The 21806-nt window shown below is 38.1% G+C and overlaps 1 protein-coding gene across 3 annotated transcripts in view; it reads right to left on the bottom strand.

The window, feature by feature from the left end:
* Positions 1 to 90: 90 nt before the first annotated feature.
* itsn2b (intersectin 2b) overlaps positions 91 to 21806 on the bottom strand; it is a 39180-nt gene continuing 17464 nt past the window's right edge. For 2 of the 3 annotated variants that reach the window (XM_079832855.1, XM_079832856.1), the window contains exons 6-39: positions 21454 to 21660; positions 20855 to 20951; positions 20607 to 20749; positions 19739 to 19802; positions 18974 to 19111; positions 18751 to 18854; positions 18020 to 18282; positions 17749 to 17898; positions 17460 to 17600; positions 17285 to 17372; positions 16885 to 17024; positions 14344 to 14480; positions 13475 to 14247; positions 13273 to 13397; positions 12868 to 13025; positions 12375 to 12465; positions 11203 to 11399; positions 10876 to 10919; positions 9711 to 9877; positions 9585 to 9630; positions 9371 to 9492; positions 8969 to 9065; positions 8690 to 8884; positions 6265 to 6386; positions 5655 to 5761; positions 5387 to 5570; positions 5120 to 5218; positions 4831 to 4998; positions 3928 to 4140; positions 3695 to 3816; positions 3345 to 3427; positions 2202 to 2285; positions 1269 to 1442; positions 91 to 1127 (exon numbers count right to left, since the gene is read on the bottom strand). In XM_079832855.1, coding sequence (XP_079688981.1) covers positions 970 to 1127; positions 1269 to 1442; positions 2202 to 2285; positions 3345 to 3427; positions 3695 to 3816; positions 3928 to 4140; positions 4831 to 4998; positions 5120 to 5218; positions 5387 to 5570; positions 5655 to 5761; positions 6265 to 6386; positions 8690 to 8884; positions 8969 to 9065; positions 9371 to 9492; positions 9585 to 9630; positions 9711 to 9877; positions 10876 to 10919; positions 11203 to 11399; positions 12375 to 12465; positions 12868 to 13025; positions 13273 to 13397; positions 13475 to 14247; positions 14344 to 14480; positions 16885 to 17024; positions 17285 to 17372; positions 17460 to 17600; positions 17749 to 17898; positions 18020 to 18282; positions 18751 to 18854; positions 18974 to 19111; positions 19739 to 19802; positions 20607 to 20749; positions 20855 to 20951; positions 21454 to 21660 — 5201 coding nt within the window. In that variant the 3' untranslated portion in view covers positions 91 to 969. The remainder of the gene's footprint in view (positions 1128 to 1268; positions 1443 to 2201; positions 2286 to 3344; positions 3428 to 3694; positions 3817 to 3927; positions 4141 to 4830; positions 4999 to 5119; positions 5219 to 5386; positions 5571 to 5654; positions 5762 to 6264; positions 6387 to 8689; positions 8885 to 8968; positions 9066 to 9370; positions 9493 to 9584; positions 9631 to 9710; positions 9878 to 10875; positions 10920 to 11202; positions 11400 to 12374; positions 12466 to 12867; positions 13026 to 13272; positions 13398 to 13474; positions 14248 to 14343; positions 14481 to 16884; positions 17025 to 17284; positions 17373 to 17459; positions 17601 to 17748; positions 17899 to 18019; positions 18283 to 18750; positions 18855 to 18973; positions 19112 to 19738; positions 19803 to 20606; positions 20750 to 20854; positions 20952 to 21453; positions 21661 to 21806) is intronic. The other variant, XM_079832857.1, reaches the window with a different exon arrangement.

The following is a 21806-nucleotide window of genomic DNA, read 5'->3' on the forward strand; positions in this document are numbered from 1 at the left end:
TCAAAACTAATACTTGGCTACAATGAAGAACAAAACCTAGCAAGAGAGAGGGAACGGAAAAGTGCAGGAGGGAAAAAAAACTTTGCAGAATAGTCAACACATTTTATTACATGTACATTTAAAACTAAAACAAATAAACCTAAAAGACAAACTCAGTGACTCAGTCTCTTGAGTAAACATTCTTCATACTACTCCAACTTAGCAAAAATATACAATATTAAAACCTTATCTGAATGCTTTATGGCAATCCAGATATAATAGGCAGCGTAAAATGTGCAGATAGTCCAAGACGCATAAATTAACATAAATAAAACTCAGTCAAGCACACACAAATCAACAGTTATTAGACCTTTAACCAATCATCCCTTGTTAATCCCCTCATTTGTACCTTCGTAAATAAAAACTAGTAAGCTCTGCAAAATAAGTTCCTCTCGTTACACAGACAAATAAGCTGTTATACGATTTTAATAAAGAGGATACATTTTCTGGTGCAAATTAATTCTATAACAGTGAAGTTAAAAGGAAGAATTGGCAGGTAAGGCAGACAGATAATTCATTAAAACAACACCACCTGGTTTAGTGTTCCTGATGAGAAAATTCAAGTTCAAAAAAAGTTCTCATCAACTTCAGATCTAGGCAAATTACGATTATAACAAATATAGCTTTCAATACAGCAATAAAAGACAGTATATTTGAAGCAAAATATAGGTCCTGAGATATCTCTGCATCCAGTGGTAAATTATTATTTAAGCAATAAAACAAATTCCCCTTTTCATTCCTGTCACTTGATAAAAAGCTAAACTTGGCAAAGTTGTGAAGGCTAACTTGTCTTCCCCACCATCACATATTCATTAGTATGTTCCACAGGAGTAGAGAACATCTTAAGGCAATGGTCAGTCTCGAAGATCTCGAGTTAGTGGTGAGACGCTGTGCTTGAAGTGCCGTTTTGAGGGTCATCTTCTCTCCTCGTCATTTGGGGGCTTTGTGATCAAACAGCTGCAGGTCAAGCCGAACCCAAACCTCTCCGGTGGGAACTTCATGAAGCAGCAGCCTCCTGGTGGACGGACCTTTATTCTCAAGCTCTTTCTTAATAGTGGCTACAGGAACCTCAGTGCGGCCTAAGAAGTCTATAGAGGGAGAAAGAGAAATGGAACAATTTAGGGAATGTGTAATAATTATACATGTTAAAATATTGAAAGAGCTCTGTTTAAGACTAATTCAATGATATCATTTAGAAATAGGCTTATACTCTCTATTTTTATACTGACCATCTGGTGAAAATTGCTCCCGCTCATATATTGTAATGCAGAGGACATCTTGATACAGATCCTTAATGTGAAACTGACAATTAAAGTTCCACTTGGGGTTGGAAGTGTCATTGATGGTTCGGGAAGTGAAGCCCTGAGAACCCATGGTTACTTCACAGTATGAATTACTCTTTCCTAAAAAAAAAACACAAATACAATAAAAGTATAAATATATTTTAAGATGTTGTGGAACATTAAAGTGTTAGTTCACCCAAAAATGAAAATTATCCCATGATATACTCCCCCTCAAGCCATCCTAGGTGTTTATGACATTCTTCTTTCAGACGAATAAACTCGAGTTATTTAAAAAAAAATGTCCTCGCTCTTCCAAGCTTTATAATGGCAGTCCAAAATTTGAATCCTCCCTAAAAAAAGTGTATCCATCCATTATAAAAGTAATTCATATGGCTCCAGGGGGTTAATAAAGGCCTTCTGAAGTGAATCGATGCGTTTGTGTAAGAAAAATATCCATAATTAACATGTTATAAAGTAAAATATATAGCTTCCGGCGGACCGCCTTCAGTGTTCAACTTAAGAAAAAAACGTAACTGGCAGGGCGATGACGTCGGACGTAGCCGTAAGCGTTGTGAATTACGAGAGGCATTACACTTTCTTCTTAAGTTGAATATGGAAGGCCTTTATTAACCCCCCGGAGCCGTGAGGATTACTTTTATAATGGATGGATGCACTTTTCTGGGCTTCAAATTCACTGCCATTATAAAGCTTGGATTAGCCAGGATATTTTTTAATATAACTTTGATTGTATTCGTCTGAAAGAAGAATGTCATATACACCTAGGATGGCTTGAGGTTGAGTAAATTACAGAATAATTTTCATTTTTGGGTGAACTATCCCTTTAATGCATATATAGGGGAAGATCATGAAATCACTCACCGTTTTGTTTGGAGGATTTTAGCTCCGTTGCCTCCAAGATGGTGACAAGCAGACGACCAATTCCACTTGCCTTCATTGATCGAGCTGTAAAAAAAAAAGTATAAAAGACATGAACTTGGGCAACCTGTTGTAATTATTATTTTTATTTTAAAGACCATGGTATACACTACCGTTCAAAACTTTGGGGTCAGTAAGATTTATTTAATGCTTTTGAAAGAAGTCTCTTATGCTCACCAAGGCTGCATTTATTTGATCAAAAATACAGTAAAAATATATTGTGAAACAATATTATAATTTAAAAGAAATGTTTACATTTAGATTATATCTTAAAATGCAATATATTCTTGTGAAGGCAAAGCTGAATTTTCAGCAGCCATTATTTTCCAATGGAAATCATTCTAATATGCTGATTTGGAGCTCAAGAAAAAAAAATCTTATCATCAATATTGAAAACATTTTCCATTTCAAAATTCCAAACTTTTCAGACTCAAATTTCCAAACCTCTCTCTAGATCAGACATAAATGGTTCATACATTATTATTTCCAGCTTTATATTTAGTATATAGTAGTCATCTGCAAATATCGCAGGGTTTTGTTCATTGATTTTCTCAAAGTGACAACATACAGCACCCCTAAAATGTAAAAAAAAAAAAAGGATATAAATATATAAATATATATATATATATATATATATATATATATATATATATATATATAGTTCATAAGGGCCTGTAATATATAAGTTCAAGGGCCTGTAAAAAAGACTGGTACTGTAAAAAAAAAAAAGTGTTCAAAATTGGCTTTTGTTAGGGCAGTACATCATATTTCAAGGCCTTATGCCTGCTTTAATGCATACACTGTGGCAGGCAAGAAACCACACTGTGAAATGGGCTGACCTGGAAATTACTCAAATCAAACTCCATACTTTTCCAAACTGAATAGGAAGTTCAAAAGAACAGCATAAAATAGAGATCCTTTGTAACATTATACATGTCTTTACTGTCACTTTTGATCAATGTATTGCATTCTTTGCTAGTATTCATTTCTATAAGAACCGTTAGACCCCAAATCTTTGGATGGTTGTGTAAGTAGTAAGTGAGTAGTCATATTTAATGGTTCCAAAAAACAAAACAAAAAATGTACATTGATAGGACTTTTCCCGTTTTTTCTTCTCCATCTCAAGGAATCCTTCTGATGCTGTTTTAATCTTCTGAACCCATGCAGTCCTAGCATGATATTAGGGAGATGTTAAACATTTTGTGGCATAATAAAAACTATATATGCTTGTACAGTTTCCTAGAAGCAGATAAAACAGTTTGTATTAAAATTCTGTCAGTTATTCTTGCAGTGTAATTTCAGCAGCGAGATACGCGGTTGTTTTTTTTCCCCCCTTCTCGTACAGTGTGCCGATAACAACATTCCCTGAACGGTTCATAAAACATCCCATGTATGCAGTAAATAGTGACTTGCTGATAAGACTCGCTGAAACTGACCTCTCGTTAATGTTCTCGGTCTTCAGTGTGTACACGCGATCTATGTGGGAAATGTGGAAAACAGGCTCATCACTGGACGGATCTGACGGAAGCTTCACCAAAACTTCATTGAGGAACACAGGCTGGGAAAACAAACATGCACATTAAACAATCGTTTTTTTCCCAGTGGTTTTTTCCCCTAAAGGTTTGACGATAAAAAGAATACTACTCAATAGAGAGGAGTGGAACCCTACCGTCTTATACATCTTATACTGGGTGTTGGATTTGGGGCTGAAGAGCTTGTCCGTTCCTGAGGAAGTAAACTGCCTGACAGCTTGAGTAAACAGCAGAAAGTCGTTGAACAGAAAGGCGTATAACTCCTTATTGCTCTTGGTCTTGAACACCTTCCCGCTGTGCAGCAATTTACGAGGACCCAGGCAGTTGGTTAGAGAGTTGAAGGTCAGATTCTAGAAGAGTGACAAAATAGAAAAGTAAGATATTTACTTGTACCTTCAAAGCATTATATATGAAATCTAAGCTAAAGTCTTTCAACCAATCAGCCCTCAGAATATTTTACACCACCATTCAAAAGTCTGAGGTCAGTAAGATTAAAAAAGAAAGAAAGAAATTATTAAAAGTAAAGAGATTTACAATGTTACAAAAAATCTTTCAAATTAATGCTCTTTTGAACTTCCTAATCGTCGAAGAATCATGAATAAATGTGCAACGCGGTCTCCATAAAAATTTAAGTAGCACAACTGTTGCCAACATTGATAACAATAAGCAGTAGAAAATCTGAATATTAGAATGATTTCTGACAGATCATGTGACACTGAAGAGTGGAGTAACGGCTCCTGAAAATTCATCTTTGCATCAGAGGAAAAAATTACATTTTAAACCATAATAAAACAGAAAATAGTTATTTTAAATTGTACTAATATTTCACAATATTACTGTTTGTACTGTACAAATAAATTCAGCCTTACAGAGCATTAGAGACTTCCTCAAAAAATCTTACCGACCCCAAACTTTTCAACGGTATTGTATGATTGATCTTGCAATGCATGTTTTAATCATCAGCTACTTCTTGTACCAGAAAAAAAGATGGTACAGAAACCTTTTCAAATGTCACATGACTAAACGGTGTGCTTTCTGACCTCTGTGATGCCTTCAGACTGCACATGGGATTGGATCCACTCCAGCCTGTCGGAGTTCTCCTTCTCCCGGACGCCCTCGTTCACCTGAGAGCACAGCAGCTCTGCCTTCTCCAAAGCCTCTAGCAACTGAATATGGTCCACATGACTCTCTGGAGTACTTTCCAACATCTGGACACACAAATACACACACGTATTGATTAAAAACACACTAATCATTTGCTTTCCCTATCAATATAAAAGATGAGAGATATAGAAAAATAAAACAAAACGTCTTTTTCACAGTACTCACATTTTTAATATGGAGAGGGTAGCGGGTGATCCTTTGCATAGGTTTGAGTAAAAAGCTGGACAAAGGCATTCCTTTACAACGGTAGTCTGTTGCGATTTTCTGAAAAAAATAAATTTAAAAAATATTAATTATTATTAGGGACCATTTTCTAACCAAAAACTAAAATTGAAGTATTATTAAATTGGAATAAATTAAATGAAGCGTTCAAATGAAAATTTTAAGGATATTAATGTGTATTTTTTTGCAAGTGTTTGCATGTGTGGCTACCTTGAGGAAAGTTTTGAAGTCTGGCTCCTGATCGGTTCTCTGTTGCAGCAGCGCTGCTCCATTCAGCTGGCAGCTGCAGAAGCGGATGTAGGCCGGCATGTGTGACAGCTCAGCGGCCAGGACGTCCCCGATCATGTGAACAGGCATGTTGTCTCCTCCGACCTTTTTCCTTGTCTTCAGGGCCCTGTCAAATTGTGCCAATACACGCATGCATGATACACTGCACACTGGAAAAAGAAACAAATACTTTCAAGTTAGCCTCACATACTTGAGCATCTTCGAGCTGCACTGGATAAGCTCCCTCCAGTTGACAAATATCATGTTCATTTCAGCCTCAGTGAGACGGCCTGATTCAGACATGGGCTTGTAGAAGACCTTAAAAGAGACAAGAAAGTAAAGACAAGGAAGTAAATATCATTTATCATCAGAAAAAAAAAAACCCATTTTTTTTTTATAAAATAATTATTTTTAAATAAATGTCTTTATTATTCCACTACTTGGGATTTTTGTACTTTCAAAAAAATCATAAGTCACAATGAAAGACCACAAACTGCAAAAAAGCTTAAAGGGATGAAAAAATGAAAATTCTGTTATTATTTCCTCACCCACAAGTTGTTTAAACACGTATACATTTCTTTGCTCAGCTGTAGGAATGAAGATATTTGGAATGGTAGTCAATTGGGGCTGAGATCTGCTTGGTTACAGACATTCTTCCAAATATATAACTTGAGGGTGAGTAAATGATGACAGAATTTTCTATTTCATTTTAATTTTAAAATTAAATGATATTGCGGCACCACTAAAACTGTCGGTGCCTTTACGGTAAAGTTGCTTTAGTTAAAATGTGAATGTAAAATAGGTGATCTGTGATTGTGTACCTCTAGGACCAGCTGTAGATCTTCTATGTATTTCTCCTCAGTTTCAATGAGCTCATGGATGTAACCTTGCCGTTTCCTCTCCTGCGGGCTCATTGAATCCAAAGTGGTCTGGTCAGCACACCCTACAAGACAAACCGTACAGGTGAACTCACCCAGACACTTGAATCCCATAAACACAACAAAACGCACACATATTGACGGCTCCATGAGATCCTTCAATAGTCTTACTCCAAACACACTTAAAACCAAGCAGAATAATGTCACTTGCAGTGTATTGATGACACTCCAAACCGCTCCTGCGTGAATCCTTACCTGCTGGTGGTCTGTCCGTTTGACCATTCATGGTGTCTTCATCATTCACATCCCATAGCCGCAAAAAGAGCAGTTTACCCCCTGAATGATCGCTCATTTTCTTGAGCTGTTCTTTGTGAACCTGCTCATTTACTGTGGGGAATACTGCAAGCATGCAGGATTACTCATTCTGTTTTCACCCATAATAGAACAGCAGGATAACCAGAACTAGATGGAAATTAAGATTAGCTAGATTCATTCTGTCAGTAAGAGAGACAATATAGCCAGTTTCTTTTATCTTTATTTAAACTTTTAATTTGTTGATCATTTATTAAAGTCTGCATGAAATGGAAGTTGCGCTAGTAATTTCTTACTTATTGTGACGTATATCTGAGTGAAATATATCTCTATGTGAGTGACAGGTTGTCCCACCCTCATATCATCAGAGAAGAGATCTCATTGCAAGAGAAAGTTATTATGGAGGGCACATGAATGATGAAAATGAATGATGTGCATGGATAAATCATTTATAATAAGTGCTGCAATATAATATGTCCATTTTGATTTCATGGCGACTTTTTTTTTTTTTTTTTTAAATGTATGTATTTTTAATAAATTATTTATAATGATCAAAAAATTTGACCAAAACATTTTTGTATTATTCTTTAGATTATAAAAGTTGGAATATTTATGGGCTATGTTTTATTTTATTTTATGGGTATCTGGAAAGAAGATTTTTTTTTTTTTTTTACATTGACATTGAACTCTTATATTACAAAAATTAAAAAGGAACGACGTTTGTTTTTTCAAAAGACTTTAATGTCTAGATTACTTCAAATCAAATAAGTACAAGATCCAAAGTATTTGAGATATTTGAATGATTATTAACAACATCCAATAAAATGATATTAAAGCAAACATTCATCCACAATTTCACAACTACTTGCATGGTTTCTCGAATAATATTAACAAATCTGTTTATACAGAAGCGATTCATGCACAAACAAGGCATAAACACATAAAATATGTAACAATACCACCTAAGGCGAAAGCATTGAGCTTAAAATAGCAGCAGCATAACTATACCACTAAATACACAATAGACAGTAATACAAGTTGTCTTTTGTTTAGTTTTTACATTGATTTCAAACAAACTGAATACAAATAAAATGTAAGCAAAATAATGGAAAACCATCTAAATATTCAAGGTGAAACTGCCTCAAAAAGTGACAGTTGTTTGATCTTTAAAATGTGAAAGTGTCTTCAATAGCCAGAGACCAATAATACTGTTTAAAGCTGCATTATAACATTTATGCAAAGTGTATCACAGTTTCACACTTTTTAACATCCTTTAAAAATGTAGCATTCCTTAAAATGACTGATGTGCAGCATTTTTACTGTAAAGTCCCATCTTATAAAAGAAGCGGTCACACTTAAGAAGCTTTAAAGCAAATTAAAATTTAAGAAAAAGGAACACCACAGAAAGACTCACTATCCCTCTACTAATCAGTAAGATCGTCCAGACAACCAGTCAATTGAATGAGAAGCCGTGTTTTAGTTTAAAACAAATGAGATGGGTGAGGAGAGATAAAGGAGGGTTATTGGGTTAGTAAATTGTGGTTTCAGCGGGACCACCTCCACTGTAAGAGGGGGATAGTGGGTCTCTCATGGGCGAAGGGAGGGAAAGGTGTTACCACCCTACAGAGAAGGACACAAATGAGAAGAAAAAAGTGGAAGAGGAAAAGAATGTGTGAAAAATGATTGTAGCTAAATATGGAGGAGGAAAAGAAAAATCTAACATTAGATAACACGTGTCTAACTGGAAATGACTGGAAAATATACTGTCTCTTATAACCCCCAAAAATAAAATTAACCAAACAGGCACCATACAATAACACTAGGTATTGATAACTACACTAGTGGATAAAAATTTAATTGTAATAAAGTAATAAAACTGTAATACACTCTGTCACAAACTCTTTCAGATAATAAACACCCATATTTAAGTAGCACAAACAGCATAAACTTTTTGTTGTTGTTGAAATAATCTGAACCCAAGTTAACTTTTAAAATAAGTTGCATAATAATTCAGAACACAGAACCAAAGTAGGTCTGTTTATGGGTCTCTACTTACACTGCTGACTGGGGTCAGAATCTGAGGTGGTCACTTTCACATAGTTGGTAGGAATCAAGCCTGTGACCCCATTGAGTTCTCCTTTCCACCAGTCAGGATCGCTTTTGTCCAGCACATTAATGAGTTGACTCTTCGAGAAGCTCAGCTCATCCTTGTTCGCTGCGTTGTAGTCGTATATGGCGATGACTTGGCCGACTAGAGTGAGGAAGGACAGAGAGAGCAATGTGGAAAGATGCACAGAGAAATAAATCAACCTTGGATACTTGTGCTGTTTCTCACCAGCCGCAGATGCAGGTGTAGATTTGCCACTGTTTGAGCCCAGGAGCTTGACATGCGTAGCAGGGAACCAGCCCTTCTGACGCTTCTTCCCCCTGGCCTGAAGAGACAAAGAGAACATTTTGCAGCCAATTTAAAAATGGTCTTTTTTTATCTGTCTGTCTATCAAATTAATTGTTTATAATTTTGTTAGCAGAATACATGGAAAAAATGACAACTATCCAGTTGGGGACATATCATGGAAATAAAGATTTGATCAACTCTAAAGGTCTGACTTAAACTGTGATTTTAGTGCCATGATTAACGCAAGTGGATTTCAGGGTGGAAAATGCTACAAAAGTGTGGAAAATGACTCATTTAAAGTCTTTTAAATATATATAAATAGCTTATAAATAGCTCAGTCACCTGCAGCTCTCCGAGCCACCAGCCGGAGGGGTTCTTGGTGAGGATGAGGATGAGCTGGCCTGGAGTAAGATTTAATTGCTCTGCTCCAGCAGCAGCGTGTGCAGTGGTCACCTGGGCCACTTCTACAAACAAAATAACATGCTATAGATTTAGATCACTGTAAATAAATTACTATGATTTTAAGGCGGTTATAGAACGTTACACTGTTACTCACCCGGTTTCTTCCCCGGCATTCCAGGTTTACCAGAGAGACTTGAAGTCTAATGAGAAAAACAAGTTGTATCACAACTAAAAACATGTATAAATGCCAGAATCCCTTAATATATACAAATAAAATTACATCAGTCTCCTTTGGCTTGACATAATTGGAGGGGAAGAGTCCTGATCTGTCTCCGATGCTGCCTCTCCACCACTCCCCCTCTCTTTCTGATACCAAGATGGTGTCTCCCTCATTGAAGGTCAGGTCTCCAGGCTCTGGGCTCTCGTAAGTGTACAGCGCCTCGTATTCTGATGACGGGATCAACATACAAACATGGTTTATAGAAACTCAGAACTGAAGGACAATGTTGATGTCCACAGATAAACCTGTTATGTGTTCACATGCATAACAGACAAAACATACTAGAAATGAATACACACACACACAGTTTGAATGTATGGGTTGCCCACAAGAAATGTTTAAAATCGCATTAAAGAACTAATTACTAGAAACCGAATTACACACATACACCACCGTTACAAAGTTTGGGGTCAGTGCGTTTTTTATTATAATTTTTTTTTTTTAATAAATTAATACTTTTCAGCAAACGCACATTAAATTGATTGAAAAAAGACAGTACAGACATTTATAATTTTACAAAAGATTTCTATTTAAAATGAATGCTATTCTTTTGACATTTCTATAAAAAAAATATTTAAAAAAAATCACATATATTTCCAAATAACAAATTAAGCAGTACAACAGTTTTCAACACTAGAAAATAATAATCATAATAATAATACAAAATAAATCAGAGTATTAGAAAGATTCCTGAAGATCATGTGACACTGAAGACTGTTGAAAATTCAGCTTTGCCATCACAGGAAAAAATTCCATTATAAAAAAACATTAAAATAGAAAACGTATTTTAAATTGTACTAATATTTTACAGTATAACTAAACATTTACTTTTTTAATAAAATAAATGCAAAGGAAGAAACTTCATCCAAAGTCATTAAAAGAATCTTCCCAACTGCAAACTTTTGAATGGTAGTGTATATACAAATAATCAGAATAAAAATGAAATAATAGGTGACAGCAACCTGCATTATGTGAATTTTAGACATTAGAGAATTTTTGAAAGTACAACAAAACTACATGGTGTTGTAGTTTATCATATAATTTATATAAATATATAATTTGCAAATGTCTCTTAACATGTTGCTCACATATAGATATATTTTCATACATGTAAGAGGAAACTCCTTCAGAATGGTCACAACTGATAGAAAATGTTTTCTCTTACCTTCATAGTTGGATCCATCTGCTGTATCAGATCCATCAGTAGAACTATGGGGGGGGGGAGAATAAATACATATCAAGCACCAAACAACATGATCAAATAGTGTTTCAGAGTCAAACAGAGAAAGCAAAGCAAAAAAGTTTGTCTTTGCAGCAACCCTGCATACTAAAACTCACCGGTGTCCTGAGTTGCCAAAGTTTTAAAACAACATTCACATGAACACTTTCCACAGACAAAGTACATGTAACACTCACAGCTACACACTCATCTATTAGGTCAAAAAAGGAAGTAGCAACATCACAACCACTTCAGCATGGTGTGTGTATTTACTCTGATTGTGTGTCACTGCCGCTCAGCACTGTAACATAGGTTTTGGGGAACCACCCCTTAAGCCCACTGAGTTCTCCCAGCCACCAGTTCTCCTGCTGCTCCAGAACTGTGATCACATCATCTTTGGAGAAGTTGAGATGGTTGTCCGTCTTTGCAGTCCAAGAGCACAGAGCCTGAGCTTGCACATTCCCCACCACCTGAAAAAATGCAGCAAATGCCATTGCATTCCACTACAAGGAAGTTGTACCTTACATAAACACTAAAGCCCAATTTATACTTCTGCCTCGAGTGTACGCCGTAGGCTGTGTTGCACGTTACCCTGACATGCACCTCTCCAAAAATGTAACAACGCGTCAATTCTACGCGGACCGCAAGCCCTGTGATTGGTCTGCCAGAACCCCTCCCTCAGGTCAATAAATAAATAAAAAATCTGTGATAGGAGTGTGTGTGTGTGTGTGTCCGGAAATGGGATGATAGTTTCATCCTTACATCTTCCAAATAACACAATATTTTGTAGTCCAGAGATTCTTTATGTTAGTGAATAAATACATAGATCCGCCATGAGTGTGTGAGCTCTTGATGTCTAGTGGAAGAATTTTTGTTAAGCTTGCCAGTGGTTCTGGGTTCTAATCCACCATTGCATATTTCATTTATTTTCCTCATTAAAACCAAAGATGTTAATCAGTGATTGTATATCAAGAACAGGGACACATTAGGGTGCATTTCATGAATAAAGTCTCCGCAACAGCAATCGATTGAAGCGCTTGTCTGTGCCACCGATACTGAAAACAGCGGCCACGAGCACTCTGCATGATTTCAAAAACACATTCTATCGCCAGATTGCCTCTTATTTAACTCTACTAATCAACTAGAGATGCTTAATTTGTATTAGGTACAACAACTCAAGCTGCAAGAACGGTCGCTGCTGCTGCTACTCCGACAATGTACACAACTAGCTGCTTCTTCTTCGGCTTTTCTTGATACTGTGGGTTACACCATCAAAATGCCCGTGGACACTGCCTACGAGCGGTCTGCATGTGTAATTGCACATTGACGCGGACAACAACGCAGAAGTATAAATGAAAACCAATTCGTAACTTGCGTTATGGCGTGGGTCTGACACAGAAATATAAATCAGCCTTAAGTGGTAATTCTGAAGGAATCCTGCATACCTGACCATGGTTGGAAGGAGCAGAGCCTGTGGCATGGGTTGGGGTGAAAGCAGAGCTCAGCCGCGATCCACTCTGTCCGTCACTCAGTTTGCTGGTGAAGAAGGCGTTTTAGAAAATTCCACGTTCTACTGTCATGCTCAACAAGATTTTGAAATGAAACAGCGCATCTCTATGAAATATTTCACACAAAGTCCTTACAATCAATTGATAGTTTTTTCAAATCAGAAAAACAAAAATATGGCATCAGACTTCAGACAGGTAATGTTTTATATTTTCAGACTTGGTGTGAACAGGTCTTGTACTACAAATTAATTTAGCTTCTTTCATATAAAAGACATGCAGTTTGTAGCTGTGAATGTTTTCTGTAATGGTTCTGTAGGCACATGCACTTTGTCTGTGAGTGTACATAGGGAAAAGTTTGTACAAATGATTGTGCTACAGGTGGTAAATGAAGCATTTGAACAATATGAGGTATTCAGATTGGAGACCGCACCTGACGGAAATGTTGACCTGTGGCTTCAGGGCTTGTTTGGCCACCAGTGGAGGCTCAGATTTGGTCTGCTTCTCCACATAGCTCTCAGGGAACCAGCCCATCTTCCCCTGCCGACAGCCGTACAGCCAGCCCTGCTCTCGCTCTACACTCTCATCCACCTAAACAAACACAAATCCTGCTGAACAAACTCTAAATCTTATACTGTGAACATGGAGCAGTTTCACAGCATGTTGTACGTTGTATGGCAACCTCCACCCAAATTGCTGAGACCATTATATATCTTTCTAAGAGCAGCTGAAGACACACTTTTTTGCAAGCACTTTACCACACCCTTTAACCAATGAACACACACACACTTATTTTTCAATTAATTTTTCTTCTCTACATTTCTTCTGTGAAACTCACCTCAATTAGGTCATCGCTTTCGAAAGAGAGCTCATCATCGTTTCTGGCAGTGAAGGGGTAGAGGGCTTTAAATGTTGTCAATGCTGCTGATCTTCTGTGCTGTGTGCCAAGAGGATGTTTGCTGCCTGAAATCACACGGACATTCATTCCAATCATATCAGACTAGCCATCATTTTTTTTAGATTTTACACTTTTTTCTTACCCTTCCTCTCCTCCAGGCCACGCAGAAGAGCAGCAACAATGTCTGATTTGACAGTGGCCTTCTTGTTCTGTTCCTCGTCTCTCAGCCTCACAGCCTCTTCCTCCTGCTGTTTCCTCTTCCTCTCCTCATCCTGTTTCTTTTGCTCCTCCTCCCGACGCTTCCTGTCCTCCTCTTCCTGCCTTTTCCGGGCTTCCTCTTTTCTCTTTCTCTCTTCTTCTAGTCTCTTCCTTTCCTCTGCATCTCGCATGGCAGCCTCCTGTGCACGATGTCGCCTCCTCTCCTCCTCCTCACGTTCCCTTTTTCTCTCCTCTTCTCGTCTCTCCTCCTCTTTCCTCCTCCGCTCCTCCTCTGCCCTTTTCCGCTCATCGCGCTTCCTCTCCTCCTCCAATCTTAACTCTTCCTGCCGTCTTCTCTCCTCCTCCAGTTTTTTCCTTTCTTCCTCCAGTTTTCTCCTTTCCTCCTCAAGTTTCCTCCTTTCTTCATCTCGCTGTCTGCGGTCCTCCTCTTCCTCCTGCCTCCTTTTCTCCTCAAGTCTCTGTCTCTCTTGTTCTCTCCTTTCTTCCTCCTCCTCTCTGCGCCTCCTCTCCACCTCTTCCTGAGCTTTGCGCTCTCGTTCCGCTTGTTCTTTAGCAGCCTGTAACCGAGCTTGTCTCTCCCTCTCCTCCTCGCCACGAAGTTTGGCCTCTCTCTCCTCCTGTATTTTCCTCTGTTTCTCCTCCTCATCACGCCGCAGTTTCTCCTGCCACTGCCGCTCCTTCTCCAGCTTGATGCGTCTGCATCAGGAAAGAAATCATGTGAGGCTTGTGAAATTATGAATGCTTTTAAAAGGCTCTGTAAGTGTGAGTGTACTATAGGAAAGAATTTCTTACTTCTGCTCTTCCTCTTCTCTCCTCTTCTTTTCCTGTTCCTCTAGCTTGCGTTTCTTTAGCTCTCGAATTTTTGCTTCCTTAATGTTGCGAAGTTTTTCCAAAGCAGACTCTTGCATCTTCTGGCTCTCTCTGAGATCCTGATAAACAAACCACAAGATTATGACACACTGAACTCAATTCAGTCACAATTCATGTAACAGAGACCCAAAAAGTCAAAATTTACCCAACTTAACACTGGTACCAGGTTTCATTCATTTGGTGCACATTAGCATATTTTTGTATTCACAATCTTTAATAAAAACAAGCTTTCTTCTGAAATTACTTTCCTTTTCTTCTGACGTCATTTAGACCATAAAATAATATTAACCAACAGCCAAATAGTTATTCAGGCACTGTTTTATCAAACTTGCATACATGTCTGGCTCCATTCTGGTATGCAATTTCTAATTTTCATGTTCCTATTCAATGTAAACTAGTGTCTCCTCAATGAATATCCTGTTTCAATCAGAAATACACTATATTGCTAATAAGTATTGGGACACCCCTCCAAATCATTGAATTCAGGTGTTCCAATCACTTCCAATGTGTATAAAATCAAGCACCTAGACATGCAGACTGCTTCTACAAACATTTGTGAAAGAATGGGTCGCTCTCAGGAGCTCAGTGAATTCAAGCGTGGTACCATAATAGGTTGCCACCAGTGCAATAAGTACATTCGTGAAATGTCCTCACTACTAAATATTCCATGGTCAACTGTTAGTGGTATTATAACAAAGTGGAAGCAATTGGGAACAACAGCAACCTAACCCTAACCAAACCCCGAAATGGTAGGCCACCTAAAATCACAGAGCGGAGTCAATAGCTACAGACCTCCGAACTTCGTGTGGCCTTCAGATTAGCTCAAGAACAGTGCATAGAGAGCTTCATGGAATGGGTTTCCATGGCCGAGCAGCTGCATCCAAGCCTTACATCACCAAGTGCAATGCAAAGGTGTCGGATGCAGTGGTGTAAAGCACACCACCACTGGACTCTAGTGCAGTGGAGACGTGTTCTCTGGAATGATGAATCACGTTTCTCTGTCTGGTAATCCGATGGGCAAGTCTGGGTTTGGTGGTTGCCAGGAGAACGGTACTTGCCTGACAGCATTGTGCCAAGTGTAAAGTTGTTTTTTAGGCATTGGGCTTGGCCCCTTAGTTCCAGTCAAAGGAACTCTTAATACTTCAGCATACCAAGACATTTTGGACAATTTCATGCTCCCAACTTTGTGGGAACCGTTTGGAAATGGCCACTTGCTGACCTCAACCCGATAGAACACCTTTGGGATGAATTAGAGCGGAGACTGCGAGCCAGGCCTTCTCGTCCAACATCAGTGCCTGACCTCACAAATGCACTTCTAGAAGAATGGTCAAAAATTTCCATAAAAACACTCCTAAACCTTGTGGAAAGCCTTCCCAGAAGATTTGAAGCTGTTATAGCTGCAATGGATGAGCCAACTCCATATGAAACCCTACAGATTAAGAATGGGATGTCATTAAAGTTGATGTGCATGTAAAGGCAGGTGTCCCAAAACGTTTGGCAATATAGTGTATGTCACAAAAGAAGGATTCAAGGGGGATTCGATGTGGATTCACATTGACTTTAAAGCCAGAATGTACTCCAAACCAGGGTTATTATAGTTAACTAAAACTAAAGCAAAAACCATTAAAAATGTTTTAACAAAAAATAAATGTTAAATAAAATAAATACAAAAGACAGAAACTTATTTCAGCTAGTTGTCAATGAAATATTTCCAATTCTAATATAGTTTAACTTTTATTGTACTAAAATAAATAAAACTGAAATGAAATGAATAAAAACTATACAAACATTTAAAAAAATGACAAAAACAAAATTACTTGATGTCATTAAAATGAAAACAGAAAAAAAACAACAAAATTTAGATCGAGATCGCATAGGCAGAAAACATTATTAATCAAGTTAAATTACAAATGGAATTTGATATTGACTGTAATAAATCCCTAATCATTTGTGCAGTAAGGAACCATTGGTAATGAATTAAAGGTGAAGCTGCTACAGTAAGAAAGAGCAGGAGGAGGGAAAAAGAGATGTGCAACCTTCAGAAGGAAGAAGAGATTGCTGAGGCAACTCAGTAAAGAGAGCAGGCCTTTAAGCATGCAGTCATCCATTTCCTCAAACTGCAGCGAAAGCCAGGGAGAGACAGACAAGTAGACAGACAGACAGAAAAGCTCTACAGCTAGTGATAAAGACACAGGGACAAAAGCATAGGGGTTATTTGCATTAGTGTCACCAGTAGCAGTCTAAATGCTGTTAAGAATGATCGGTTAAGAAAGATTTGCTACAGAAATGCTGAATCGCTACAGCTGGGGAATTATATATTTTGTCAAGTTAAAATCTTCTGTGGTTTAATCAGCATCTTGTAAAGTGTAACTAGTCTAGTTAAACATGCAGTTCGTATTGTTCTGCTCTGATTGGTTCACATGAATTTATTAAAATCACAGCTGAGTGATATTAATAGATTACCTGGATATCTTTCTTATACTGATCCATGTCTGCTAATTTTGCTGCAGTCTCCTTCTCCAAAGAATTAAGCTGTTCTTTAAGCTTTCGACAGGTAAGATCCTTCTCTTCCATATTCCTCTGTAAAGTCTTCACTGTTGCAGCTGCAACATGGAGTAAAACACCAGCAGAAACCTTTTAAACAAACTATTTGTTTTAAAGAAATTGTTTATGTTCTTATAATTACAGGAAACAAGGTTATTTAAAAAACATATTCAACACAGTCATGCTCACAACAAGTAATTGTCTCACACAATTTCAGATGCTTGTATCACAAATGGGATTAAAAAAATAAATAGCAGTGCTTGGGGGGGGGGGGGGGGGGGGACTCAGCACAAACATATGATTGGCCAATGTATCTTACTAGGGAGGTTGTTGATACTCAGGCTGTGGAGTCTGTCACTGAGTTTTTGCTGTTCTGTGGTTGACTGTCCCAACTTTCTCTTAAATTCCTGGGGGTGGGGGAAAAAAAAAAAGTATAAATAGAGATCATTTTAATTTATGGCGAGTGTGTGCTGGTATGGATGTAGCAGTCAGACCTCTAACTGTTTCTGCAGAGTGTTGATTTCAGTGATGCAGGAGTCTCTTTTCCGGTTGATCATTTCTAGCTCGTTTTTATGGATTCTCTTTTTGCCTTGAGCATCTCGGAGCTTGTCAGAGATTTGTTTCTGCTTGTTGCCCTAAAAAACAAAGTGGGACAAAAATTTCTTTATCAAGCATTCTGTCCATTTTCCATTTTAAAAATAAGAAATGATCCAGTAATTGTACATAGTAGAAATATGTTAAATTTAAAGTCTAGATGAAATCTAGCAATCTCTAAAGCCTCACCACAGCCTCCAACTCCATCTCCAGACTCCTCTTCTTGGCTCTGAGCTTGATGATCTCCTCCTGCTCCTCACTCTTCTGGTTTTGGAGCTCCTGCTTTCTCCTCCTCTCCCACTCAATCTGCTGTTGTCGCTCCAGCTCCTTCTTGGCTGCCTGTAAGGAGCATCATAGTAGTTGTTCGTAAAAACTTTGTTTTTATACATCACTGAAACACATTTTGAGAAATGTAAAATTGGTCTGAACCCCACACATTTTCACTAAGTCAGCCCCTCACCTCCTTTCTCTCCAACTCTTTGAGTCTCTCCTCCTCTCTCTGTCTCTCCAACTCTCTCTGTCGCTCCAATCTGAGCTCCTCCTCCCTCTTCCTCTTCAGTTCCAGCTCTCGTGCCTCCCTCTCTCTCCTCTCTTGCTCCTCTCTCGCTTTCTGTGCCCTCCTCTCTTCCTCCCTGCGCTGCTGCTCCAGCAGGGCCAGTCGGCGCTTCTCCAGCTCAGCATTTCCCATCTCCATATTTTTCTTAAACTTATCTTCAAAAGTCACTAGATACAGAGAACACACAATTCAATTATTAAAGTGAGCTGGAATGTTCAAGCAACACTTTTCCAGATATATGGCATATGATATACTGATTATAAACATCTTGTTGCCTCTTGTTTTATTTTTAGGTAATTAACACAATAAATCATATTTATACATTTTATTGTGGCTTAAGTGTCTAAATAATATGCAGGGAGGAAAGGAGGGATACTACATGCTTAAAGTAGGATGTAAATCACAGTCAGTAAAAACACCATAATGAGCATAATTCAATATTTAGGAAATTTAAACCAATTGATTACATATTCTTCACAAATCAAACAATATTATACAACTTGTGTGCCTAATTAGAAGACATCTGTTTTGATATACACAAAAGCACACTAGCAAAAGCGGGAGGGTTTTTTATAGAAGAAGCGAGACATAGATATTTGTATTATGTAATAATGGGTGTGGTGTACAAGCCGTACAATTGTTCCTTGATTTCTGTGGAGGCTCAGATTCATAGAGGTCCTCAGCCAGACTTGTGTAGATCGAGGGAGTGGTTCCATTCACAGAGTCACCTAGCTTCCCCCTAAAGGTTCATATGTATGGAGAAAGAAAAAGCAATTCATGTACTAATTCAAAATGTATTGTACATTCATGACCAAAGTTTTCAGCCAATAGCAGATAAGGTTATCTAGTCAGCGTTACCTCAGTGATGGGGGCACCAAGTCTGAAGGAAGTGCCATAGGCAGCGGCTGTCCCATTTTAGCCATGTCTACCAGATGCATGGCAAGAATAAACTCATCAGCCTTCAATTTGCCATCCTTATCCACATCAGCCAGATTCCTGACAAAAAAACAAACATATCTCTCATAAAATAAATTTTTAGGGCATGTATTAAATATTTAGACAATCTGTGATTTCTCACAATTTTTTATGCCGACAATATTATCTGTAAATATATATATTTTTTAAATAAATTGAAAAATGTCACAATAAAAGCTTTTTCAAAAGTGGATCTTTGAACCGACCTTGTACATGCTTCATAATATTAGGCCTGTCAAAAAATATGCATAGGTATATTGCATATAGCTACTCTTGAACATACGGCAAATAAAAAAATAAAAATCGTCATGACTCCAAGAAAGATTTCTTTTTAAAAAATTAGGGATGCACTGAAATTTTGTCTGATGAAAATTAATCGGCAGAAAGTGGAATTTCTGATTTTTGGCCGAAAGAGAAAAATGGCTGAAAATATGAGCGGGAAACATATGCTGCCCAGCGCTAAGTGCAAGTGCGGAGCTCAGTTGCTCACGCCTCACGGCCAATGCGAAAGCTCCACTCATGTACCGCTCATGCTCATTGAAAAAGCAAAATCCACTCAAATAGCACACCAACATGAAATTTCTACGTAGAAGTAGTAGACTTGTTTCTGTTTGCTTCATGGAATTACTGGGGCATGAAAACACCTACCAGATGGCAGCTAGCTGAGTCTGAGTAAGCAATGTTGTAGACATTGTAGTTCTTACTTGAGGACCTGCAGAAATAAGATTAAAGAAAGAATATCCTAATTAACATATTCATAAACGTACTTCTCTCCTTAACTTAAAAAACCCTTTTATATCAGCTGTGTTTTAGAAAATGTCTTTTTTATAGTTTTAAAAAATTTTTTTTTTACAACCAGCTAGTTGATACTGTTGCTGTACTAACATAACTGGTCTGACTAGCTAATCGATATTCTTAATGTGACAACGCTGGAATTCACTTAAAACGTCAACATGTTACCACATCTAGAAACTGTTCTCACATAGAAAAAAATAATACTCTTCATAAATGACGTGTAACAAAACAGCTTGCCCTCGAGATGTAGGCAGTGGGCTTAAACTTAAACAATGCCATAAACGTGTGAAATCAACCCCACAAAGTCATGCTTAACCCACTTCCCCATTCCTGAAATTCTTTAGTAGATGTGTCTTTGTCATGAGGAATGTAAGTGATACAGACATATGCTATGCAGATGAGCCACATGGGTGTGGATTGCCATTTTACTGCACTACTACTGCAGCCCTCAGCTGAAGATTCTACATCAGGCAAATTCATGAGATTATCACAGTAATCACAGTGGCATTTCAAATGTTTTGTCCCCCGGAATCATGAGGAATCAATACTAGCTGAACTATCAGTTTGGTAATTCTTTGCACTCCAGTAAGACAACTGACCCCTTTTTTTCTTCACCCTTTAGCGCTTTGGATGGCCGTAGGTCTGTTAAAAGCGCTATATAAATGCAGTCCATTTACCATTTATCGATTTGATTCTTTGAAAATCATTTACAATGAAGTACCTGTAAGATAGCCGATCATTTGCTTGTCCAGGCTATTAAACTGCTGCCTGTATTTGAGCCGTGATGCCTGTGGGACAGCCCAATCAGAGGGACCGCCCTTAGGAGAGTTGCTGGCCAACGATGTGGAGGGGGAGGAGTTTGAGCTGCCGAAGTAAGTACACAAGTCACTTTGTGTGCAGATAGTATTATGTACACATTCAGTGGATTATAAATAGACTATAAAAGGTCCACGTGTGGAAGTTCCTGACCTGCTCGAGCCCAGGTCTAGCAAAGATGGGGTCTTGTTCATTGGAGTGGCGGAGAAGCCCAGTGGAGAAGAGGAAAAGGAACTTGACAACTGGAGAGCTACGGGGGGAAAAACAAACACATTTGAAAGAAAAATGTAGCCTGTGACGCTCTTTAAAAGCTTCCAGAACAGAGTGTACAACCCATTAAGAAAAGAATATATCATGCAAAGTCAAAATACTGCAATATTTTGTGAACAAAATCAGTATGTACCGCAAATCATAATTTTGAGACTGTTTATGCATAAAGAGCTTCTTGGTAAATCTACATATAAGCTCAGTCTTATAGGTACAAGTTATGACACAGGAAGACTGAAGCAGAAGAAATGCTGACTTCAGTAAGCTCAAAGAGAAAGATCAGTGTCATTTCACCTTTAGCACACTGTACACCCACAGAAGCTCTTGGCTTTACAACATATTCACAATGACACACTATATATGGATATATACACTACTAATGTTTGGGGTCAGTAACTTTTTTAAATGTTTTCGAAAGAGTCTCTTATGCTCTCCAAGGATGCATTTATTTGATCAAAAACACTAAAACGTTACAGCTTTCTTACTGGAGGTGAGAGGGATTTGGGTCGGCTGTAGAATGGCAATAGGTCCGTTAGGCAGGGCTGGAGTGCTCATGGTGGGAATCACTGGCACCGACAGACCTGTGCCCATCATGGAAGTCAAGACTGGCATGGGGCTCATGCTGGTCATTGGTATATGGGTCAGAATGGGCACGTTGGGCATCATGGGTACATTTGGCATAGTTCCCATTCCTGCAAAGGCACAAAGGGTGACTTTAAACAGCCAGTATATACTGTCAGATAACAAAACATGATAATCCACTAAATAAAAAGTGCTTGAGAGGTTTTCAAACCATTCATTCTTATAGCAAGACCTCAAGTTTAACAAGAACTGAATT

The sequence above is a fragment of the Gobio gobio genome (genome assembly GCF_949357685.1).
Source record: "Gobio gobio genome assembly, chromosome: 13".
In the NCBI taxonomy this organism is placed as follows: Eukaryota; Metazoa; Chordata; class Actinopteri; order Cypriniformes; family Gobionidae; genus Gobio; species Gobio gobio.